Genomic DNA, 22,676 nt, shown 5'->3' on the forward strand with positions numbered 1-22,676 from the left:
TCATAACATCTCCCAAAGTATTTTCAGAATCTTTTTTTCGATCTGCTTCCTCCAGTGAGTGATACTGTGGAGTGAGAAGGAATATTGGACTATAGCAGAAAACATACTGGATTTAAATGCAAAAGATCCAGCTACAATCCCTGCTGTCTGCTACCTACATTTCTTTCTGAGCCTTTTTTCCCACATAAAACATGAAGGCTTGGACTAAATGATCTCCTGGCCCATATCCCAAGATTCTAAAAGAACTCAGCAAACCTGTTCAGATAGAGAAGGAAAGAGGTTTGTTCAGAGGGCTTCCATGATGTTATCTCAGGTCCCACATGGAGGTGTAGCAGAGCATCCTGCCCTCTTGACTCCTGCCTGCTCTCATGTTTTATCTATATCAGCTAGGAAGACCTGGCTTCTGCCACCAAGGTGGCTGGATAAATCTTCCCCACAGCCTCACAGCAACCCTCTTAGCCCCTGAGGGCCAGCTCAGGCCATTCTCACTCCTTCCAGCCTTCCTCTAGGCCGATGCTCAAACAGGCAAAGATTTTAGCAGAGACATAAACCAACAAGCAGCTGGGGAAGAAATCAGGACAGAGAGTTCTATCCCCCAGGGCAAACTATGCAGGAGGCCAAACTCTTCATCTGAGAATGAACAAGGGGGAGTGGAAGGGAGTGCCAAGCCTAGGCAGAACAGTCTTCTTTTTCCCAAGTTGCCATATATCCCTGCTGATGAAGGAAGTGGTTTTTGCCATTTCAAGTACATTTAATTCCCACTATTGCCTTCAGGCAAACTTCCATATTGTCCCTCACCATACAGTCACTTGCTTGTGTCCTGGTTCCAATTTCACAACTTGTGTCATTCTTAGGTCCAAAAATCGTCACAGAAGGAAGGAGCTAGCCTTTAGAAAGGCTGTTCCTCAGACCAAAGTGAACATCAGGGGAAGTCCTGGTCTTCCAAACTACTTATAATGAAACTGGGCCAGGGGGGAAAAGTCTAGAAGGGTACTGACCTTTTGAAGAAACCTGAAATGGAAGATGAAGACAAGAAAAAGGACAGACTCTGGACACTGGTATTATCTCAAGCCTCAAGTATATTTCGTGAGTCTCTTTTAATTGATAAATAATAAATCTGGTGGGAAGATCACCCAAGGAAGATCAACCAAAAGCTCTAGCAAACATAGAACTACATAGACAGGCATAAAAACAGCAAAAGAGACAAAGTTGTTTGTTCTTGGAAAGGCAAGGGTCTCAGCTACCAGCAGTATAGGCTGGAGAACAGAGGGACAGGAAGCAGTTATCCCAAACCTAGTCCAACTGGAGCTGAATAGATTCATACTAATTATCAGAAAGCCATCATCAAAAGGAACTCAGGGAAAACAGGGCAGAGGAGATCAGCCCCTATTCTGGTTGTGCTCCTTCCAAAACCCCAGCAATTCAATATGACTGGAAAGAGTGACTGTACCAACCATTAATTTCCAATCTGTTACTAGAGAGAGTGAAGGAATTTGGGGTCTTCTTTGGGGAAATGGGTCAGCTCCATTCTCTCCTCTCCCTCATCCTTTAACCTCTCTTCCATCCCCTAAAAAGCTACCCTACATATGAGAAAGGCCAAATTAGGGCAATCCGCACTGTAAATGGGCCCCAGAAAATGCTCACTTGGGGCTTAGCCTTGAGGCTTTTTAGGTAATGCTCTGGGAATATTCAGTAACTCCTTTAATCATAGCAGGAGATGCCCTTTAACCCTCATACTCCTGGGGGAGTGATCCAAGGTAGCAAGACAGGAGTCTGGGCAGGAATGTGTTCAAATCACTAAGCCCTCTGTCCCAGGACAGATGTTGCCCCAAGGAGGTATCCAGAATAAAGTGAAACAAGCCTGCTGCTTCCAGCTCTCTCGCTACAAGGACCAGAGCCATCCAAACTAAAGCAGATTCCCAGGGCTGGCTCAGGTGTCCTGTTCTAGGATCTGAAGGACAAAGCCTTTCTTGCTCCAGAGCTTGTATAAGTGGCCACTCCCTGTGGAGAGGGAGGGAGGGAGGGAGGGGTGAGAAGCACCAGGGACAGGAAACCCAAGCCAAGTAACAGGCAACCAGCCATGTTCCCTACAAGGCCCTCATAGGGATACGGTGCTATCTCTGGGGCACACCTGTCTGCCACACAGACAAGCCAGAATGCATCAGGCCCAGAGAGCTGAGTATTTGTACAGGCAACTAGGTAACAGGTGAGTACTTAACACAGATCCTGGAATGATTCGCTTCCTAATAGAGGGGATGGGCTGTGTAGACTGTGGTTATAAGGAACCATCAGAACTGGTCTCACCCTCTCCAGCTGTTCTATTAACTTAGAGTACACTCATAAAAACTAGGAAGCCACATATCTGACTAGAGGGCCACTTGGTTTCTCCACCCTCTTCCCCAATATCCTCCCCTCCCCCCCTGAGGGTTATAGTTCCTTTTGGCTAGATACTCATAGCCAAGAGGCAGGCAGGTTGTTTTTCAAGCTCCAGATGGAGTGAGAATGTCCATTTTAAGACAAGGAATATTTCTTTTCAAATCAGCCAAAGGATCCTGCTGAGATGACAGGATTTAGAAGATCAGAGAGCCAAAGAAGCACAGTCATTTGCTGAAAATCACACAACTAGGAAGCATCAGAGTTGGGGAGTAGAAGCTGGGTCTCTGGGTTCCCCCCAAAATGGTGTTCCATTATACCACCCTTCATCTCTAACCAGTTTTGTTGCCTTTGAGTGCATAAGGGACAAACAACTTGGTAATCTAAGATCTATTCATCACTCTACTCTGTCTGATATGCTGCAATGACTGAGCTCCCTTCAACCAAGGGTTCTAATCCTTACGTGATGAAGTCCAGGAAGCTGGCCAGTGGTTCATAAGCATGATTCCTCATGTGACGGAACTCCATCACCATCTTCTCCTTGAGTTTGTCGTCAATGACAGACACAGTGAGTGGGGATGCCTCATTCGCCAGGAAGTTCCCATAGTCTGTGCTCTGGAGGTGTAATTTCAGATCTAGAGCCCAAAGGGTTATGGGCAGGAGGGAGGGAAAGAAGGACATGTCAGAAGAGGTCCAGTATCTCACTTAGAGACCCATACTCAAACCCCTTTACTGTCTTGTTTCAACTCCAAGGCATAGACCTTGGCAGATAAAATCATAATATTTATTATCTTATGAGTTCATCAAATCCAAATCTTGCATTTTATAGAGAAATTAGGTTACTTTTTCAAAGCCACATGAAAGCTAAACTGAGACTAGAACCCAAGTCTTCCGTTTCACTACACTATCTTGCCATGAAGCTCAGGCCCATGTCCCAAAGAACAACCCCCCTAAAGTCCTATCAGCACCCTTGACCATACCTAGTTCTACCCACAAAACTCTGCAATTCTTTGTGTCTCATTTTCCTATCCATGTTAGAGAATGAAGGACTAGAATGCCACAGGGATCCTTCAAACACAAGGAGATAATGGCCAAAAGAATCAGACCTAGCACAAGACCATTCTAGTTCCTGAGTGGTTGAAATTCATTGCCTAATCTAAGAAACTGATGGGAAAGGTCTGATTCATCTCCTCCTAAAGAACTAGAGAAATTTCAGGAATATATGACATTCTCCTTTCCCCCCCTTCCTCCCCCCCTTTTGCTGGTGGCTGTGGGGCAAGGAGAGAATAGTCCATAAGGACCATGCTCTCCTCCTACTAGGATCCTCAAATTTCCAGCCCTTGGTCAAAGGGTGAGGTAAGATTAGCATACTCTACCTGCCTACCCATTCAGAGGCAAAGGAAGATAGGTTGAAGAGACAATTAGAATCTCAGAGATAAGGTAAAAACCTCATCTTTAGAGCTGGCCATGTTTGCATTTCACAGAATTCCTTGCTTTTATCCAGAAGCTCAGGATTAAAGCTTTATCTTTCTCAGGCTTGTGCTTGGCATGTGGTCATTTCTATTACTTCTCTCCAGCCATCCTCACCATTTCCAGCCCTCCTCCCCACCTAGGTTTTAGAATCTGGCAGAAGTCAAAGAAGGAGAGCATCATTTCAATAAGTTTCCCTATTCCTCAAACCCCAAAGGGCCAAGAAGTTACTCTGATCTTCATATAAAGCTAGTACTAGGATGAGGGTAGAAGTTAAACAGCATAGAAGTTGAACTGCCTTGTTTCTTTCTATCTTTACCTATAACCATGCTAACAAGCCTCTCTGTACAAAGATGATATACAAGTCAACCCTTTCCTTCTTTCTTATGCTTCAAACTGTAGGTAAAACATATCTTCAGGGTCTACAGTCCCAAGTTCACAAATCATGACATTTTCTTAGAAAGAAGATTCTTTGGGGATCAGTGGAATAAAAGCCAGCCCTAGAGACAGAAGGTCCTGGGTTCAAATCTTGGCCCAGATACTTCCTAGTTGTGTGACCCTGGGCAAATAACTTAATCCACATTGCCTAGCCCTTACACTCTTCTGCCTTTGAGCCAATACACAGTATTGATTCTAAGGCAGAAGCAGAGGTTTAAAAAAGGAAAAAAGAAGATTCCTCCTTTCAATTAAATAAACATTATCAAAACACTTGGTTGCAAAACATTGTGCTAAACACTAGAGATAACAAACAAAATGAAAAACAAAAACCTAGTTCCTACCCTCAAGGAACTTATTCTTTTGACTAAGTACTAGGAACCCTATAGGGTTTAAAATAAAACTCTATGAAATTAATTGATGACAGGAAAGAAGTGGTAGAGAGGGTAGGGGTGAGGAAAAGAGATGGAAAAACCCAACTTAACATTCTTACAGGAATACACTACAGATCATTTGACCTGGTGGAAGCTTTAAGGGGTGGTGGGCCTCGACAGAGACCTTAGAGAAGTAGAATATAACAACAATAACTAGCATTTCTGTAGGCCTTTAAAGCTTTGTAAAATACTTTCCACATTTTTTCATTTGATTTTCACAAAGCCTCCATGAAGTAGGGAAGAAGGGAATGAATAAACATGTACAAAGTACCTACTATGGGCCAGGTCCTAGGCAAAGTCCTTTATAAATATTCCCTCATTGGATCCTCACAACAACTCTGTAAGGCAGGTGCTATTGTTATTACCATTTTACAGTGGAAGAAACCAAGGCAGGCAACAGGTAAGTGATTTGCCTAGGGTTACACAGCTAGTTAGTGTCTGGGCCAGATTTGAAGTTAGGTCTTCCTAACTCCTCAGTTTCTTCAACTGTACTTGAAGAATTTGACTTTTTATCTCCTGGCTTCAGGACATACTAAGGGACTTCAACTATCTGACCATCTGTTGGTGGTTTCTATAATAAGAACAAAGTAAGTGATAAATTATGGACTTGCTTTGATATACTAATATATCAAATATTTACTATGCCAAGGGTAAAATCTACCAGGGATGGACAGGATAGCACTATAGCTCAGCTATTTCAAAGTCTGGGTTTCCTCTCTGGGAAGGACTGGCTTAGAGCACATTTGGTCAGATAATGGACAAGGCACTGCAATAGGAATGCTGCAGAGGTTTCTATCTCTACCAATCCAGATATCAGGTTTATAAAGAAGGAAACCTAGCTTGGAGGTCAGGAATGGCCAAACCCCTAGGAGAAAGCTATGAAAAAGGATCACTGGACTTAAAGTCACATGACCTGAGATTGAAGTTGGATCTACCTAGAGCACAGAATTTCTGAGCCAGAAGGGGCCTCAGTGGTCAAGTAATCCAGCCAGTAAGCATCTGACAAATGCTTACTATGAGACATTCATCAAATGGCCATCTTACCTTTGCTTGAAGAGCCCCATTAAGGAATCTACTACCTCCCAAGTCAGCCTATCCCATTTCTGCAGAGTTCTAATTGTTAGGCAGTTTATTGATACATAAAGTTTGAACTGGCAAATGTCTTTGTAACTTCTACTCAATGATCATAGTTCTGCCCTCAGGTCCTTTCTTTTCTCTAGGGTTTTTACTTCTATAAAATGAGAGGGTTAAATCAGATGATTGCTAAGATCCCTTCCAACTGTACATCCTAAGATTTTAAACACCCAAGTACTTTCCCCATCCTATGCCTACTGTTAGTATAGTCCCTGTAGGGGGAGCACCAGAGCTGGGAGCTATGGTGGATAAGAATGGAAGATAAGAACACCATGTTCCCTAGATCAACCAGTCTGGCACAATAATACAAGCCAGCCCAACAGCTGTCAACTCAAACCTACCTATTTAACCATCACATTCACTCAGCTGATAAAACCAACAGTGATAGCTTATCTTTAGAGCTAGGGCTACTTCCTCTACACCCGCTACCCCATGGTTAATAACAGAAGCTTTCCAGAAACTAGTACTCAGGTAAAATCCCTGAAAGCCTACTGTATCACTTCTCAAAGAGAGGGCATAACCTGGTCTTAAACACTGGGAGGGAATGAGATATGGTGGAAAGACTGCTGGATTTGGCACCAGAAGGCCTGGGTTGAATTCTGGCCCTGCCTGCCACTAAATACTTCTGTGACTCTTGGGCACATAAATTTCTCTTTCGAGGTCACAATTAATTACCTATTAAAAAAAGAGAGAGACTTAGGCCAGATGATTTTGAAGTTCCTTTAATCAATTAAATCGAATTTAACTGATTTCATCTTCCCAAACACTGTTTGGAAGAGTGGTTCGGGGATCTACAATGCCTCGTATTTCCTAGCATATCAAGTTTAAGCTCCACTTGGGAGCTTCAAGGATTCTCCACAAACAGTCCCAATTTACCTATACAACCTGAGTTTCCATGACTTCTTAACAAAGACCTTCTATTCTCCTCAGATGTCTCTAGCATCCTGCAAATCTAATTTCATTCCTGCCTTTGGGGCACTGTTCATTTTTCCTCACCAATCTAATCCTACCTTTTAAAGTCTTTCCAGACTACTCCAGATCACAGTATTTGCTCCCCTTCCTGACCTCTGAGAGCACTTACTTAGAACCATACACTCTGGATGGTGTATTTATACCCATTGCTGTTTTCTCATGTCCCCCAGTATTCAGCACAATGTTATGCTCACAAAATTTGCTCAATGAATTCTTGATTTTCTGGGTGCAGCAGGCAGATCCCAGAACTCTGACTACACAATGAGAACCAGATGGACACAGGGAAAAATTGGCCCCACCGAGCTCTGAAGGCAGGTAGCAGGCACTTACTACAAAGACCCTTCCCTTTGGCAAATAGTTTCTGATGTCTGGGATTTAGTTTCCTCATCTGTAAAATGTAGAGGCTGGATTATGATCTCCAGGGACCCTTTGAGCTCCACCATTTCTGTGATGCTATGACTCTAGACCTTGACCCAGACAAGACAATGGGTAACTGAAAGGGTACAAATGGTTTCCAGCTGTAGCTCCTGTACCTCATTTCTCCAAGGGTTTCTCTGAGCCTTAGAAAGCCCCTCCCCCAACTCTGAAACATTTAACTAAAGATGTGGCTGGCACTTGGGGAGAGAAGGGTCTGAGCATCTTGAAAAGTCCATATCCAGCCTGCTGGCCAGAATGTTACATTGGGCAGCAAAACCTCTGCAGTACAGCTTCAATGTTACTAGCACCCCTGGAGACAGGTGTCTACCTTGTTGTGGCTTCTGTTATCATCCCAGGAAGGGATGAAGCTGAAATGAGGGAATAATGATAGAGTAGGTGTTCCAGCCTGCCCCAGGTCCTTAATCAATACTAGATTCCGTAAGGGCAAGGTTTTCTTGCCTCTCCCTAGCACAGGGCTAGGTATACATGAAGTAGGTATTTCATAAATGCTTCTCTTAACTGAAGGGCTGTGCTGTGCTGTGCTGACACTGAACATTCTGAAGTGTAGAGTGCCAAGACTTTCTGGAATAAGGGACAGGGATGGGATCTGCCTCGTGGTTTCTACTTGGAGCAAAGGAAGTCCAAAGGGACTTTGCTGAGAATCATTCTAAAAGACCAAGAAGTTTTTGTTACCAGGAAATTAATTTTAAAAAGCCACTGGGGGAGCTGTGGAGGGGCCTTTCCAGACCATTCTTCCTGGCATGGTCCCATTTCTCCCCATGAACTGGAGAGAGGTGACAGTTTACCAGTCATTGAGGCGACTCAAAGAGGGATTTGGGGAATGTGACTCTCAGAGCCAGGGCCAGTTAATCCCTCTGCATGTTCTAGGGGGTGGCTTTCCATAGTCCAAGACAGCCAGACAGAGACCACACAAGGATTCTGAACTAGCTCTGACCCTACTCTAGAAAACCAGCCACCCAGGGACAAGGCAAGAGAACAACTTGACATCTTCCTTTTTGATTGACACCGCAGTCTTTGGAGCATGGAAGCTGGGGTAGTCTGAGGGTCCAGTGAGATCCTGCAGGCTGTATTCTATACTGGATTCAAGCCGCTCCTCCTCAGAGGGGCTCCTGCAGAGTCCTGTTCTGCATGAGGAAGGCTATGTGACTGGGCTAATGGAGAAAGATCCAAGAGCTCCGGGAGGAAAGGAAGTCTGGAACTCATTGTGGGCTTCGTGGGAGACCTAGCCACACGGTGCTACTACCCCAGGTTCCTCTGCCCCAGTGGATATTAAGGAGCAGCCACTCACCACATGGAACCCTGAAGGCTACAAGGATGCGCACCGCTTGGCATCCTGGGGCTGGGCTCTGGGATGGTATGATAAGAGCATGCCAGGCTGGGCATAATGCCTCAACATCCCAGTGATAACACACACTGAGTTGGCAGAGAATTTTGGTGACACAAAGAATCTCAAACATGCTTAAGGCTACAGCAAAGTCAGCAATTCTGGTTTGTACAGGATTCTGGGGACAACAGGGACCTCAGCTCATTTTTTCTAATTCATCCACTCAGCCCTATCCTCTACTCTCTTCTAATCCCCTGTTCAACACACACAAAGCTAAGGGGTAGAGGATAAGGTTGAAGATGGAGGAAGAAAGAGGGTTAGAGAAAATCACAGAATAATAGGTTTAGAGCTGGAAGGCCCATGAGAAAACCATTAAGTCCGACTTTCCTATTTTATAGGTGAGGAAACTGAGTCCCAGAGACTTGCCCAAGATCACCTAGTTGGTAAGAATCTGAAGCCAGTTCTCCCTAACTCCAAGTCCAGAACCGTATCAACACCATGGGAGTCTATTTCTTTATTTTTATTTCATTTTATTTAATGAATTAATTTAGAGTATTTTTCCAAGGTCACAAAAATCATGTTCTTTCCTTCCCCTCTCTCAACTTCCAATCCCCCTCCCATAGCTGACGCACAATTCCACTGGGTTTTACACCATTGGTGTCATTGGTCAAGACCTATTTCCATATTATTGATATTTGCACTAGTAGGGTGATCGTTTAGGGTCTATAACCCAAATCACATCCCCATCAACCCATGTGATCAAGCAGTTGTTTTTCTCCTGTGTTTCTGGGAGTCATCTATTTCTAAAGCTCTCCATGGAAGGTGCTTTCATGGACTATTTGAATGCCAATGAAATACCTTAACAGAAATTCTTCCTGTCATCTGACCCAAATTTTTAACTAGTATCAGCTTTCATGTAAGCAGGGGGTTCTCATAAACAGCATATTCCAAATTTTAAGATTTTTGTTTGTTATGATTCAGAGATATGATTTCATTACTATGGCCAATTTATGATAAACTCCCTTTACCAATGCTAATCAACGACTTGCTTTAACTAGTTTCAGAGAACTATGTAGAGGACTCCAAGTTTAAGTGATTTGCTAACAAGTATGTCAGGGACAGGATTGGAACCCAGGTTTTCCAGACTCTGAGGTTAATTCTTGATTCACTACAAAATGTCACCTTTTTTTATTAGGTTGTACAGGGAAGTAAAAGTGCTAACAAGCAATCAATCAAGTATTTTTTTCTAAACCCTTACTTTCTGTTTTAGTATCAGTTCTAAGAAAGAGTAATAAGAGCTAGGCAACTGGGGTTAAGTGACCCTTATCCACGGTCACACAGCTAGGAAGTATCTGAGGCCAGATTTGTACCCAGGTCTTCTTGGCTCCAGGTCTGGTGCATTATCCACCGTGTAACCTAGACATCTTTTTCAAGTTCAGCTAAGGAGAGATACAGGAATACAGCTAATGGTCATAGCAGGATCAAGTAATTAAAAAAAAATATGTATAAATATATAAAAGGATGGTAGGGGTCTTGGGTGTTTTTATAAGTAACAAGGAAAAAAATAGTAAAGAAGGAGAAACTAAAGATTAGTGATCAAGGAATAACACAGGAAGGGGAATCTTCTGGAAAAGGTGGGAGAAGAAAGGACCAGAGATGACAAATTGCTTGAATTTTGGGTGTGAAGAATAAGATGAGGCCCTTAACTGAAAGGGTTCTAGAGGTAACAGGAAATTATTAGGGGAAGAGGATGTATGAAAGGCTTGAGGAGAAAAGAGATTTGGAAAGCTACTCTGGTTCGTGGGAAAAGAAATAACATTAGAGAGAAGGAGGATGATTTTTTATTGCAGTGGAGGGTCTGGTGAGATGAGGTACAACAAAACTGGAGTGAACCCAGTCAGGGTAGTTTTATGATTTCCTCCAGTTCCACTCAACAGAATGTGAGTAGAAGTGAAGGAGACAGAGAATAAAAGCAATGTAAGGGGTGACTGGTGATAGGACAAGAAAACTCTATTGATCCCCTTCTAAAATTCATAACTGAATTTCAGGTAGAAGTCAGTAAAAATAAAGGAAGGTGGGGTTAGCCAGAGCTGGAGAGATGCTCTGAGATAGTATAGATGGATAGAGGGACTGGAGATGCTGATGATAGCTAACGTTCATACATATGTGCTAGGCACCGTACTAAGTGCTATACAATTAATAGCTCATTTCATCTGCACAATAATCATCCCCATTTTACAAATGAGGAAACTGAGGTTTATGGAAAACCCAAGGTTACCCAGATAATAAGTAGCAGAGGTCAGATTTAACTTTGGGTCTTTCTGATACCAAGCCCAGGGCTCTACCCACTATACCACACAATTGTCCCTCAGAGTTTAGGTTTAAAGGAAGTAAGGTACAGGGAGAGATGGAAAGAAAAAAAGATTATGATCTGATAAAGAAATTATCAAATGTCCTGAACATGGAAGTAGATATGGATCAAGAATATGACCATTCTGTGTATGGTCAAAGTGGAGCAGAGGTTGCTTAGGAACTGAGTAGACTGAGGAACTGGAAAGGTATAGTATTTGAAGGGACATTGATATATATATATATCATATATATATATATCAATATATATATCAATATATATATCATATATATATATGGTGAGGCACAATGCACATTTGAAGAGTCGTCTAACCAATCCGTGGTCTGTCCAGCATTCAGCTCCTCTCATGGCTCTGGTGATCTTTACCTCCTGGATGTCTCGCCGGCGTACAATGATGTAGTCAATGAGATGCCACTGTTTTGATCGTGGGTGCATCCACGTTGTTTTATATTTGCTCGCCATTCTGAACACAGTGTTCGTGATGGTGAGTTCGAACTCTGAGCATTTGCTGAGTAGCAGCAGGCCTTTGTTGTTCATTTTGCCCACGCCGTGTTTGCCGAGCACTCCTTTCCATCTTTCATGGTCCTGGCCAACGCGGGCGTTGAAGTCTCCCAGTAGTATCAGCTTGTCATTTGTGGGCACTGAGTGCAGGACGACACTCAGGTCAGAGTAGAACTGCTCAATGGTCTCCTCTGTGCTGGTCAGTGTTGGGGGATATGCGCTGATGATTGTGGCATACCGGTCTTTGCTGAGAAGTAAACGGGTCTTCATGAGCCTCTCGCTGATGCCCACAGGCAAGTCTGGCAGCTGTTTGAGCAAACTGGTCTTGATAGCCAGGCCAACACCGTGGATTCTGTCTTCATTTGAGGCTCTACCTTTCCAGAAGAAGGTGTATCCAGTGGTGGGTTCGCTGAGTGATCCCTCTTCTGGTAGGCGTGTTTCGCTTAAGGCTGCGATGTCGATGTTATATCGCGCCAGTTCTTTACCGATTAGAGCTCTCAGGTCTTGGGGTATTCTCTCTATCAAGTAATGTTCTGATGTTCCATGCTCCTAGTAGGAGTTTCTTTGTATTTTTTCTCTGATTTCAACCGCTTAAAGGGATGACCCGCCAGCCGCGGTGTGCTGACCGGGTGTTTGTAGGGCAGGCAATGTTTGGGACACCTTTTCTAGTCCCCTCCCTTGATTAGGGTGAGCAGTGCTGTCCTAGAGAGGACTGCTCAGTCGCCCAGGATGCTGCCGAACGTCCCTGCTGCCCACAGAGATGAGTGACCACTGGTCCTTGGGCCGCCTACGTGCAGGATCGTGACTACAACTGCCAGTGGTCACCTCCACCTGTTGCGTCGCCACTCCCCCATCGCCGCAGGTCTTGAAGAGGGTGGACAGGGTTAGGATAGATGAGTGTGCACAAAGATACTTGCGCGTGAAGGAGATTTAAGTGGAAAAGCTGATGCACAGAGACAGTCCCACTCTCTCGGCATTGGAAGCCTGGGTCCAGTGGCACGAAAAATTGTTACGTCTGGAGACTTCCTCAGCTTCAGCTCAAACTGTACAACGCAGTGGTCCTCAGCTCACTCCTGTACGGTGGTGAGACATGGACACTGTACCAGAAGCACATGAAACAGCTGGAGCAATTCCACCAACACTCCCTCCGGTCAATCATGAGGATCCGATGGCAGGACCGAATCACCCACCAGGAAGTCCTCGACAGAGCCAACTCCACCAGCATCAAAGTCCTGGTCCTCCAAACCCAGCTACGATGGTCTGGACACGTCATCCGCATGGACCCACAGCGAATACCAAGACAGGTATTCTATGGTGAACTGTCAGCTGGACTCAGGAAACAAGGCTGACCAAAGAAAAGATTCAAGGATCAGCTAACGTCCAACTTGAAGTGGGCTGGCATTACACCAAAGCAACTAGAACTCGCAGCCTCTGACAGAAGCAGCTGGCGAACCCACATTCACCATGCTGCCACCACCTTTGAAGATGAGCGACGTCGATGTCTTGCCGCTGCGCGTGATCGCCGACACCAGGCCACAACCGCACCTCCCCTAACAACTGGCGTCCCAGGTCCCATGTGCCACAAACCCTGCGCCTCAGCCTTTGGACTCCAAAGCCACATGAGGGTACACCGTAGATGAAACTGCATAAAGACAATAGTCATTCTCGATCACCGAGAGACTACCACTACTACTACATATATATATATCAGAATTCTATAGTATGAATGTAAGAGTTGAGGGAAAGGAAGACTATGGACTAGTTGGAGAACTCATTCAGAAAGAAGGGAGAGGGGCTTAGTGAGCCAGGACCTAGATTCGAATCTGAATTCCTAGCTTTGTGAATCTCAGCAAGACATTTAATACCAACTGGCTAGCCCATGTAGCTCTTCTACCTTGGAATTGCTACTTAAGTATAAATTCTAAGACAGACAGAAGGTAAGGGTTTTAAGAAGAGGGGAAAAAAAGACATTTACTAGCTGTGTTACCCTGAGCAAGTCACTTAACTCTTATTTATATCAATTCTCTCTTCTGTAAAATGAGCTGGAGAAGGAAATGGCAAATCAGTTTACTATCTCTGCCAAGAAAACTCTAAATAAGGCCACAAAGATTCAGACATGACTGAACAACAACAAATGAGTAAAAATGTAGAGTATTTGAAAGGGTTCCAAAGATGCAGTGTCATCTGTAGGGAGACAGATCTTTGTGAGTGCCAGAAGATGGAAGGGTCAAGAGAAGATTTAATATTTAAGAAGAAAGTCTGACAGTGGAAAAGCAGAAATGGAATGGAATAGAAATGGAATGGAAAGAGGAAGGTGGCTGTTGGGGTCAGGAGTTAAGTGGGATAAGAGACAGGAACAAGTAATCAGACTGAGTTCCAGGAGGAATATCCTAGGAGCTTTAAAAGTTAATAATTTTAATATCCAAGGATGGAGAGGCTTTTAGGAAAATAGGGCAGCAAAAGTCAATTAAAATGAAGTAAAAGATGCCAGATATTGCTATCAATTAAAGACATTTATGTGCAAAATCTTAATTAATGTTTGATTCATTTTAAGAATTAGCAGAGTTGTGATTATGAACTAAATAACATTAATAATGATGTTATTAAAATAAGCTTAATGAAATATACATGTGTGTGTGTGTGTATATATATATTACTATGAAATTATGGTTCCTAGTTAAGGGACTTACTTTATGTGGTCTTTTTCTGAAAACAATTATAATTGAATAACAGGACCTCCTATATTCCTCTTCTGTCCTTAGGAGAGAGAAAACAATAACTTCTTTGAATAACTTTGAACTTTTTCACTGAATCCTTCAACCTTCCTTCTGTGGAAGACAACTGGAACCCCTTTAGCCTTTTCTCAGGAGGTCTCATTTCCTTAAGAGCCTTCAGGAAAGACTAGAGCAGCCAGCAAAGGTCCTCCAATATTCATCTCCTCCTTGTTTCTTTTCTTCCCAAGCTGGGAAAACCTATGATTACTAAGGTCTTTCCTGCTAGTCCAAGTCTTGAAGAAAGGCTATTACATTTAAAGTTACTTTGAAGGACAATGTGGGATAGTCACTTGATCACATTTATTTAACACCTACTACATGCCAGGAACTATGCTAAGCACTAGGAATAATAGTAATAATAACAATAATAAATAATAGCTTGGATTTATAGAGACAATATGTTATGCTCTTTACTAGTATTATCTCATTTGACTTTGAGCTTTACAACAATTCTGGGAACTAGGTACTATTATTATTCCCATTTTACATTTAAGGAAACTGAGACAAACAAGTTAAGTGACTTGACCAAGGTCCAACAGAGAACAATTGTCTGAGGTTGAATTTGAACTCAGGTCTTGCTGACTCTAAACCAGTGCACTATCCACTGAGTCACCTAGTTGTCAAAGAAAATTAAGACAGTCCCTCACTGGGGAGAGAGAGGAAGGGGAGAAAGCAAAGAGTCAAGATGGAAGAGGAAGAGGAAACATTAAAGTCAAGTTCTCCTTTCTCTCCTCCACAAAGACCTGGAGAAAAATGATCTGGAGAATTTAGCAGACTGATTTCTGATGGGAAAAGCCAAGACAGCATAGTAAGTCATTTTTCCAGCTTAGGATGGTTTAGAGGAAAGAGAGGTCTGTGGACACTGACTGGCAGGAGGCAAGGCTTTGGCAGTGCCATGGGCACCAGAGAGATTCCAGGGGATTCCTAAGCAAGCACAGGATGCAGTAATGGGTGCCATCTTGCAGCTCTGTTGCCCACCCCTTAGTGGTAGGTCACCAATTCAAGGGAGAGTGTCCTCCAATTGAATCTAATTGAAAGTGTCCAGCTCCTTTTCAGCTTCTGCTGACAGCCAGGGAAGATCTGACTAACCTAATCACAATCAGTAAAACAAAGAAGGCCCGTCAGGACAGAACAGCCCAAACCCACAGATCCAGCACATAATGAAAGGAACAAGACTACAGGCAACTACAGGGGAGAAAGAAGGAGGAAATATGAGTAAACAACAGAAAAAGAAAAAAGAAATTACAATCAACAGTTTTTATCCAGGAAATGAACAAAGAGCAAATGCAACAGAGGAAGATCAAGGGACACCAAGATCAAGGAACACCAAGCAAAAACACAGAAACTCCAGCGAATTGGACATAGGCTTTGGAAGAACTCAAAATTCAATTCAAAATACAATTAAGAAAGGCTGAAGACAACTGGGAAAAGTATTTAAAAGCAAAATAAATAATCTGGAAACGAAAATAGTTTCTTGAAAGCCAAAATTAATCAGCTTGAAAACGAGGCAAAGGAGATGAAAGATCAGAAGGATGACCAAAAAGCCAGGGATGAAATTCAGTCTTTAAAAACTATAATCCAACAACTAGAAACAGACAACTTCATAAAGGAGCAGGAAACTATAAAATCAAAAGAATGAAAAAATTGAGGAACATATGAAACATGTCATCCACAAAACAGAAGATCTAGAAAACAGGTTCAGGAGAGACAACTTAAGAATCATTGGACTACTGGAAGATCATGAAAAAAGAAAAGGCCTGGACATCATTTTATAGGAAATCATCCAAGAAAACTGCCCCGAAATTCTATAGCAAGAGGTAAAAGTGGAGATTCAAAGAATTCACAAATCACTTCCTGTACTTAATCCCCAACTGACAATACCCAGGAATGTTATAGCCAAATTCAAGAACTACCAGACCAAGGAAAAAATATTACAAGCTGCTAAGAAGAAGGGTTATAATACAACGCATACCCTTTGATCCAATAATACCATAACTAGGTCTGTATCCCAAAGAGATTAAAAAAAGAGAGAAAGGACCTACTTGCACACACAATATTTATAGCAGCTCTTTTTACAGTGGCAAAGAAATTGGAAATTGAGAGGATGTACATCACCTGGGGAATGGCTGAATAAATTGTGGCAATTGATGGTGATAGAATACTATTGTGCTGTAAGTAAAGACCTAAATGAATTGATGCAGAGTGAAATAAGCAGAACTAGGAGAACACTGTAACAGTAATAGCAATATTGTAGAATGATCAACTCTGAAAGATAGCTACTTTTAGCAATACAATGATCCAGGACAATTCTGAATAGCATGACAAAGAATGCTATATACCTCCAGAGAAAGGGAGTTAGCAGAATATAGATCAAAGCATATGACTTTTTTACTTAAGTTTATTTGAGTTTCGGTTTATGTTTTTCATAACAATACATGTATAACCCAGATTGATTTGTTGTCAGCTCCAGAAGGGAAGGGAAGGAATTTTGAATAAATAAGTTGGGAAAACTTGTGTAGTGTAATAACTAAATTAAATTCAGGTCCTTGGTTTCCATAGCTTATTAATATTTACTTGAATAAGAGAAGGCAGACAGAGAGAAAAAGCTTATTCTAACTAGCCATGTGGGTGCTCTTCACATGGCTCCCTCTGTCACCTTCCTTTTGCCACACACTAGAAAGAGTGGAGACCCCCTATTTCCTGGAACCCCCTCTTTTATTCCTTCCTTTTTACCTTGGATCAATATCCCATACCTTTCACTGCCCCGTAACCCACGTTCAGTGGTGTGTTCCCAATGCATGATCTTGGGAGAGGGCTCTCCTCACACAGTAGAAATTTGTCATTCCATATAATTGGTAAAAAAAAAATTATATATATAAATACACACACACACATTTATATGTCTTAAACAACTACAGGGAGTATAAAATACTTGGGAAACTACCTGTGAAGACACATACAGGAACTATATAAACATAATTACAAAATAGTCTTCAAACAAAAAAAATACAATCAAATAATTGGAGAAATATTAATTTATAGGTAGTCTGAGCCAATATAATAAAAATTACAATATTACATAATGAAATTTACTCAGGATCATACCAATCAAACTACAAAAGAATTACTTTTTAGTTAAAAAATAGGAAGGAAGGGGGCTGAGTAGTACCCAATTTCAAACTCTATAATCATCAAAACAATTTGGTCCTGGGTCAGAAACAGAGAAAATGATCAGTGGAAAAGATTAGGCACATAATACAGCCGAGTAACCCAGTATTTGATAAACCCTAAGATTTCAGATATTGAGGAAAGAATTCACTAGTCAATAAAAACTGCTCAGAAAACTAGAAAATTAGTCTAGCAAAAACTAGGTAGTCCAACATCTCACACTCTATATCAAGATATTGTACACGATTTAGACATAAAGGGTAATATCATAAGCAAATTAAGGGAACATGGAAGAAATTATCAGATCTATGGATACAAAAGAACTCATAACCAATGAAGAGATAGAGAGATTTGCAAGAACTAAAATAGAAAATTTGTATTATATAAAATTAAAAACTTTTCACAAACAAAACCAAAAGTTAAAATTAGAAAAGCAGAAAACTAAAGAAAAATTTTCTGGTAGGAAGTTTATCTGATAAAAGTCTCAGTTCAAAGATGTATAGGGAACTCGGTCAAATTCAGAAGAAAAAAAACAATTAATAAATGGTCAAAGCATATGAAAAGGCAGTTTTCAGAGGAAGAAATCCAAGCTATTAGTAGACAAAATGAAAAAATGCCATAAGTCACTAATAATTAGAAATGTAAATTAAAACAACTCTGAGATACCACCTCACACCTATCGGATTAGCTAGGATGACAAAAGGGAAAAATGAAAATACTAGGAGGGGCTATGGGAAAAGACACACATGCATTATTGGTGGACTTGTGAACTCGGTATTATAGGAAGCAATTTAGAACAGTACCCAAAAAGCTATAACTCAACAATACTGATGCTAAGTTTATACTTTTAATAATAGAAAAAGGAGGAAAAGACCCAGAAGTAAAAAAAACAACAACTTTAGCATTTCTTTTTGTGGTGGCAAAGAACTAGAAACTGAGGAGATGTTCATTAATTGGGGAATGGTTGAACAAGTCATGGTATATAAATGTGCTAGAATATTACTGTGCAATAAGAACTGATATAAGGGGTAATTTTAGAGAAACATGTAAAGACTTGTATGAACTGATTAATGCAGTAAAGTGAGAAGAACCAGGAAAACAATTTATACAGAAATAGCAATATTGTCAAGATAATCAACTTTGAAAGACTTAGTAACTAATCAATGCAATGATCAAGTATAATTTCAAAGGACTCATGATGAAACATACTATCCATCTCCCCACTGAGAACTGATGGACTCAAATTGAAGCATTTCTTCTCCTTCTCTCTCTCATTCCTTCCCTCCCTCTTTTCTGGACATGGCTAATACGGGAATTTGTTCTGCATGACAACACATATTTGTAATGAGTTTTGTTTTATTTGCCTTTTCAAAGGGTGGGAGAGTGGAAGGGGGTAGAGATAGAATTTAAAACTAAAAATTCAATAATATTGAGTTAAAAAAAAATCCTTGCCGGTGAGTTCACAATTTAATGGGGTAGGCAGGTTAATATGCAAATAACTATGTAAGAACAAGACATATACAGGATAAATGTAAAATAATTAACAGAAAGAAGGAAGGTACTAGATTTAAGAGGGATTGGGAAAGGCTTCCTGTAAAAAGTGAGATTTTAGCTAAGAAGACTGAACTGCTGCCATTTATTAGCTGTGACCTTAGGCAAGTATTTCTATCTCTTTGAGCTTCCCTTTTTTCACCTGTAAATAGGGATAATAATACTTTCATCACCTATTTCATAGGGGTGTTGTTAAGAAAGAGCTTGGTAAATGGTAAATTAATTTAGAACCAGCCAAGATGATAAAGTAGGAGGAAGCAAGCCCAGCTCAGCTTTCCTTACAAGTCCTCCAACTATGATCTAAGAAGAATGCCAAACCTGGTATTGATTTTCCTAGAAGTAAAATTAAAGGAGAAATTACATTAGCATGTCTTTCTGGACCAAGATTGAAAATGCACTCTATAAGAACTATGAACAAGGGTGGACTAGGATCATGGACTCAGTATCCAGAGCTCTGAGCTAGGTCAGTGGGGTTAGGAATATAGACTTAGAATCTAAATCTTAAAGCTAAGCTTGCAGCACTGGATACTCAAAACTACTATAGCACTATACGCTCAGAGCCGATCATAAACTCAGCCCCTAACCCAGGTGAGAAGGATGAGGTCTCTCACATCAGGGCTCACACAGAGCAAATGATGGACTGAATTCACTCCTTCTCTTTGGCTCCCCACTCCCAACCTCTGGGCAGGAGTGTAGCATCTCCCAGAGACATTGGGATCATAGACAGCCCCCAGAATGCCCAGCTAGACCAGAAATGGGGAACTGGCAAGAGCAGAATAGGAATCCTGGATCTAGAACCAGTCTAGGTGAGCAGTACCATTTCTTCACAGAGTTCACCTGGTGACTTAGACCAGGGCCCAAAACACTATCAGGCAAGCAGTAATTCCAGAATAGATCAATATTCAGTTCCAGGCCCATAGGAGGGTAAGGTCAACAGTGGGATTAGTCTGAACCTGCTAAACGTTGCAGTTATCTGAAAGGGGTTGGGGCCAATAACTGGGTGGTTTGGACCACCCAAGGGCCATGTATGCAGCTGTGGTGCCTAGACGCAAACTAGGAATTGGAACCTGGAAAGCTGTGGAGAACAGTGATCAGACCATAGCCTTGATTGACTGTATAAGGCAGGCAAAAAGTTGGCAACTCCTTGGATCAAGTTGATCCTCTGATCTCAGAAGAACATGGAAATCAATATCCAAACATGATGGCAGGACATCAGACAAGACAAACCAGGGCCACACAAAGCCATAACAGGCCTGTCAGAAGTGCACAGAGCCTGGACCAAACCCAAAACACCAACTGGGGAAACAAGGCTAGAAGTATGAGTAAACAACAACAACAAAAAAGATAATGAGCTCTTATGATGCCAGGAAAACCCAAGACACAAAACCAAGAAAAGGAGAATAACTCCTCAAATCCTCCAAGTAAACCCTCAAAGAAAAATGCAGCTTGGCCACAAGATCAATTAGAATTCTTAGAAGAAATGAAACAAAGAGTTTTTAAAGTGATATTATTAATGAAATGAGAGTGATAAAGGATAGAACTAAAAAAATATATAGGAGACCTTTTAAAAGAATGAACAGGTTAGCACAAGAAATGCAAAACCACACCTATGTAAGATTCTCTAAAAATTAGAACTGAACCAAACAAAAATTAATGGCTTTATGAGAGAACAAGGAATGCTAAAACAAAGTCAAAAGGAGAAAATATAAGACAGCTCATTGAAGACAACTGACCTGGAAAACAGATTAAAGAGAATTAATTTAATTTAATAATCATTGGGCAAAATGAGAATCATGACCAAAAGCAGAGCTGAGAAAGGAGAATTTCTCAGACATATCAGAGCAAAAAGGTAAAGTGAAGATAAACCCCAAAGTGAAAACCTCAGAATATCATATCTAAAATCAAGAGTTTACTGGTCAAAGATAAAACAAATACAGCAAAAAGCCAGAGTAATGAGGAACAGTCAGGAATACACAAGATTTAGAAGCTACTACTACAAAGGAATGGAAAGCATGGAAAAATAATATTCCAAAGGCAAAAAGTATGAGCTTATAAACAAAAATCACACACCTGGCAACACTTCCTATAATCCTACTAGGGGGTTAGGGGAAGAGGGAAGGATGAGCCTTTAATGAAACAGAAGACTTCCAAGCATTTTTGATCAAATGCCAGGAGTTGAGTTGAGTAGAAAATTTGAAAAAATGCATGGAAGTTAAGAGAAACACAAAAAAGCAAATACAAGTAAAAATTGGATAAGATTTTATGTGGATGAAATATTAGCATTCAAATGGAGAGGGACAATAATATAAGATTCTCCTAAGCATCATGTCATCAGAAGGTATAAAGGTAGTCAAATAAGACAAGGTTATGATTTTTGTTATCTTCTGATGATCATGAGAGGAAAGGAAAAGAAAGAGGAAGGATATAATAAGGAATTAAAAGGAATTGTATAGGGGGATTCATCTTACATATTAACAGATACAAGCAGAACTCCATACAAATATCGAAGGGGTAGGACCGAAATGGTCAAAGGAAGGTAGAACACATAAAAACTACATCTATAAATCTGAATCATTATTTTTCACTATTATTGGAGGTAACTTGGGGTTCAATTTAAGGTTTAGGCTTTCCTGGAGATACAGAATTAGAAGAAGCAGGCCAAGGACTATTGCCCAGTCAATCAACGAATACACATTTATTAAGCATTTACTATGTGCCAGGCACTATGCTAAATTCTGGGGATACATAGGCAAAAGGTAGTTCCTGCTGCCAAGGATTTCACAGCCTAATGAGGGAGACAACATGAAAACACCTATTTACAATAAAAAAAAATATGATTGATTGGAGATAAGCAATAAAGAAAAAGCACTAAACTTAAGGGAGACCAGCAAAAGCCTCTCACGTGAGGTAAGATTTTAGCTGTAACTTGAAGGAAGTCAGGGAAGTGGAGATAAGATAGAAGAGAATTCCAGGCATGGGGGACAACTAGTGAAAACGTCCAGTCTGGATATGAAGTGTCTTATTCAAGGAGCAGTAAAGTGGCTAGTAACTAAAGTGAAGATTATATGTGGGAGATGGAGAGAGTAAGGTGTAAGAAGCCTGGAAGAGGGGAGAACATAGTCTGTGAAGGGTTCTGAATGGTAGAAGATTTTATATTGGATTTTGGAGATGATAGGGAGTCAGTGGAATTTACCGTTTGGGGAGGCAGGGTGAGCCTTGGTCAGACCTAGGTTTTCAGAAGATTGATTTGATGAATCAAACGATGAATGGAAGATAGGCTGGAGATGGGGAAAGACTTAAGGCAGTAAGACCAGCAGGCTATTGCAACAGTCCAGATATGAGGTAAAGAGGGGCAGTACTGGAGCAGTGTCAGAGGAGAGAAAAGAGTATATGTGAGAGATGTTACAAAGATAAAATCAACAGGACTTGGCATAGACTAGATATGGGGGGGTGATGGTGAGAGAACATAAGGAATTGAGAATGATATCCAGGTTGTGAGCATATGCTAAATAGTAACAGGGAAGTTCAGAAGGGAGAAAGATTTTTCAGGAAAGATCATGACCAATTTTAAACTGAGTTTAAGATTACATTACTCAGGCAGCTAGAGTATGAAGGTTAGGATTAGATAAATAGATATGAGAATATAAGACCATAGAAATGATTCCTGAAACCATAGGAACTGATGAAATCACCAAGTACAACAGTATAGAGGGAGAATGAAAGAATCAGAT

The 22,676-nt window shown here is 41.2% G+C and overlaps 1 protein-coding gene across 1 annotated transcript in view; it reads right to left on the minus strand.

Moving 5' to 3' along the window:
* Positions 1-22,676, minus strand: part of ATP6V0D1 (ATPase H+ transporting V0 subunit d1) — a 109,011-nt gene that overhangs the window by 44,283 nt on the left and 42,052 nt on the right. The window contains exon 2 of the mRNA XM_001364793.4: positions 2,837-3,008. Coding sequence (XP_001364830.1) covers positions 2,837-3,008 — 172 coding nt within the window. The remainder of the gene's footprint in view (positions 1-2,836; positions 3,009-22,676) is intronic.

Source organism: Monodelphis domestica, chromosome 1, assembly GCF_027887165.1.
Source record: "Monodelphis domestica isolate mMonDom1 chromosome 1, mMonDom1.pri, whole genome shotgun sequence".
Lineage (NCBI taxonomy): Eukaryota > Metazoa > Chordata > Mammalia > Didelphimorphia > Didelphidae > Monodelphis > Monodelphis domestica.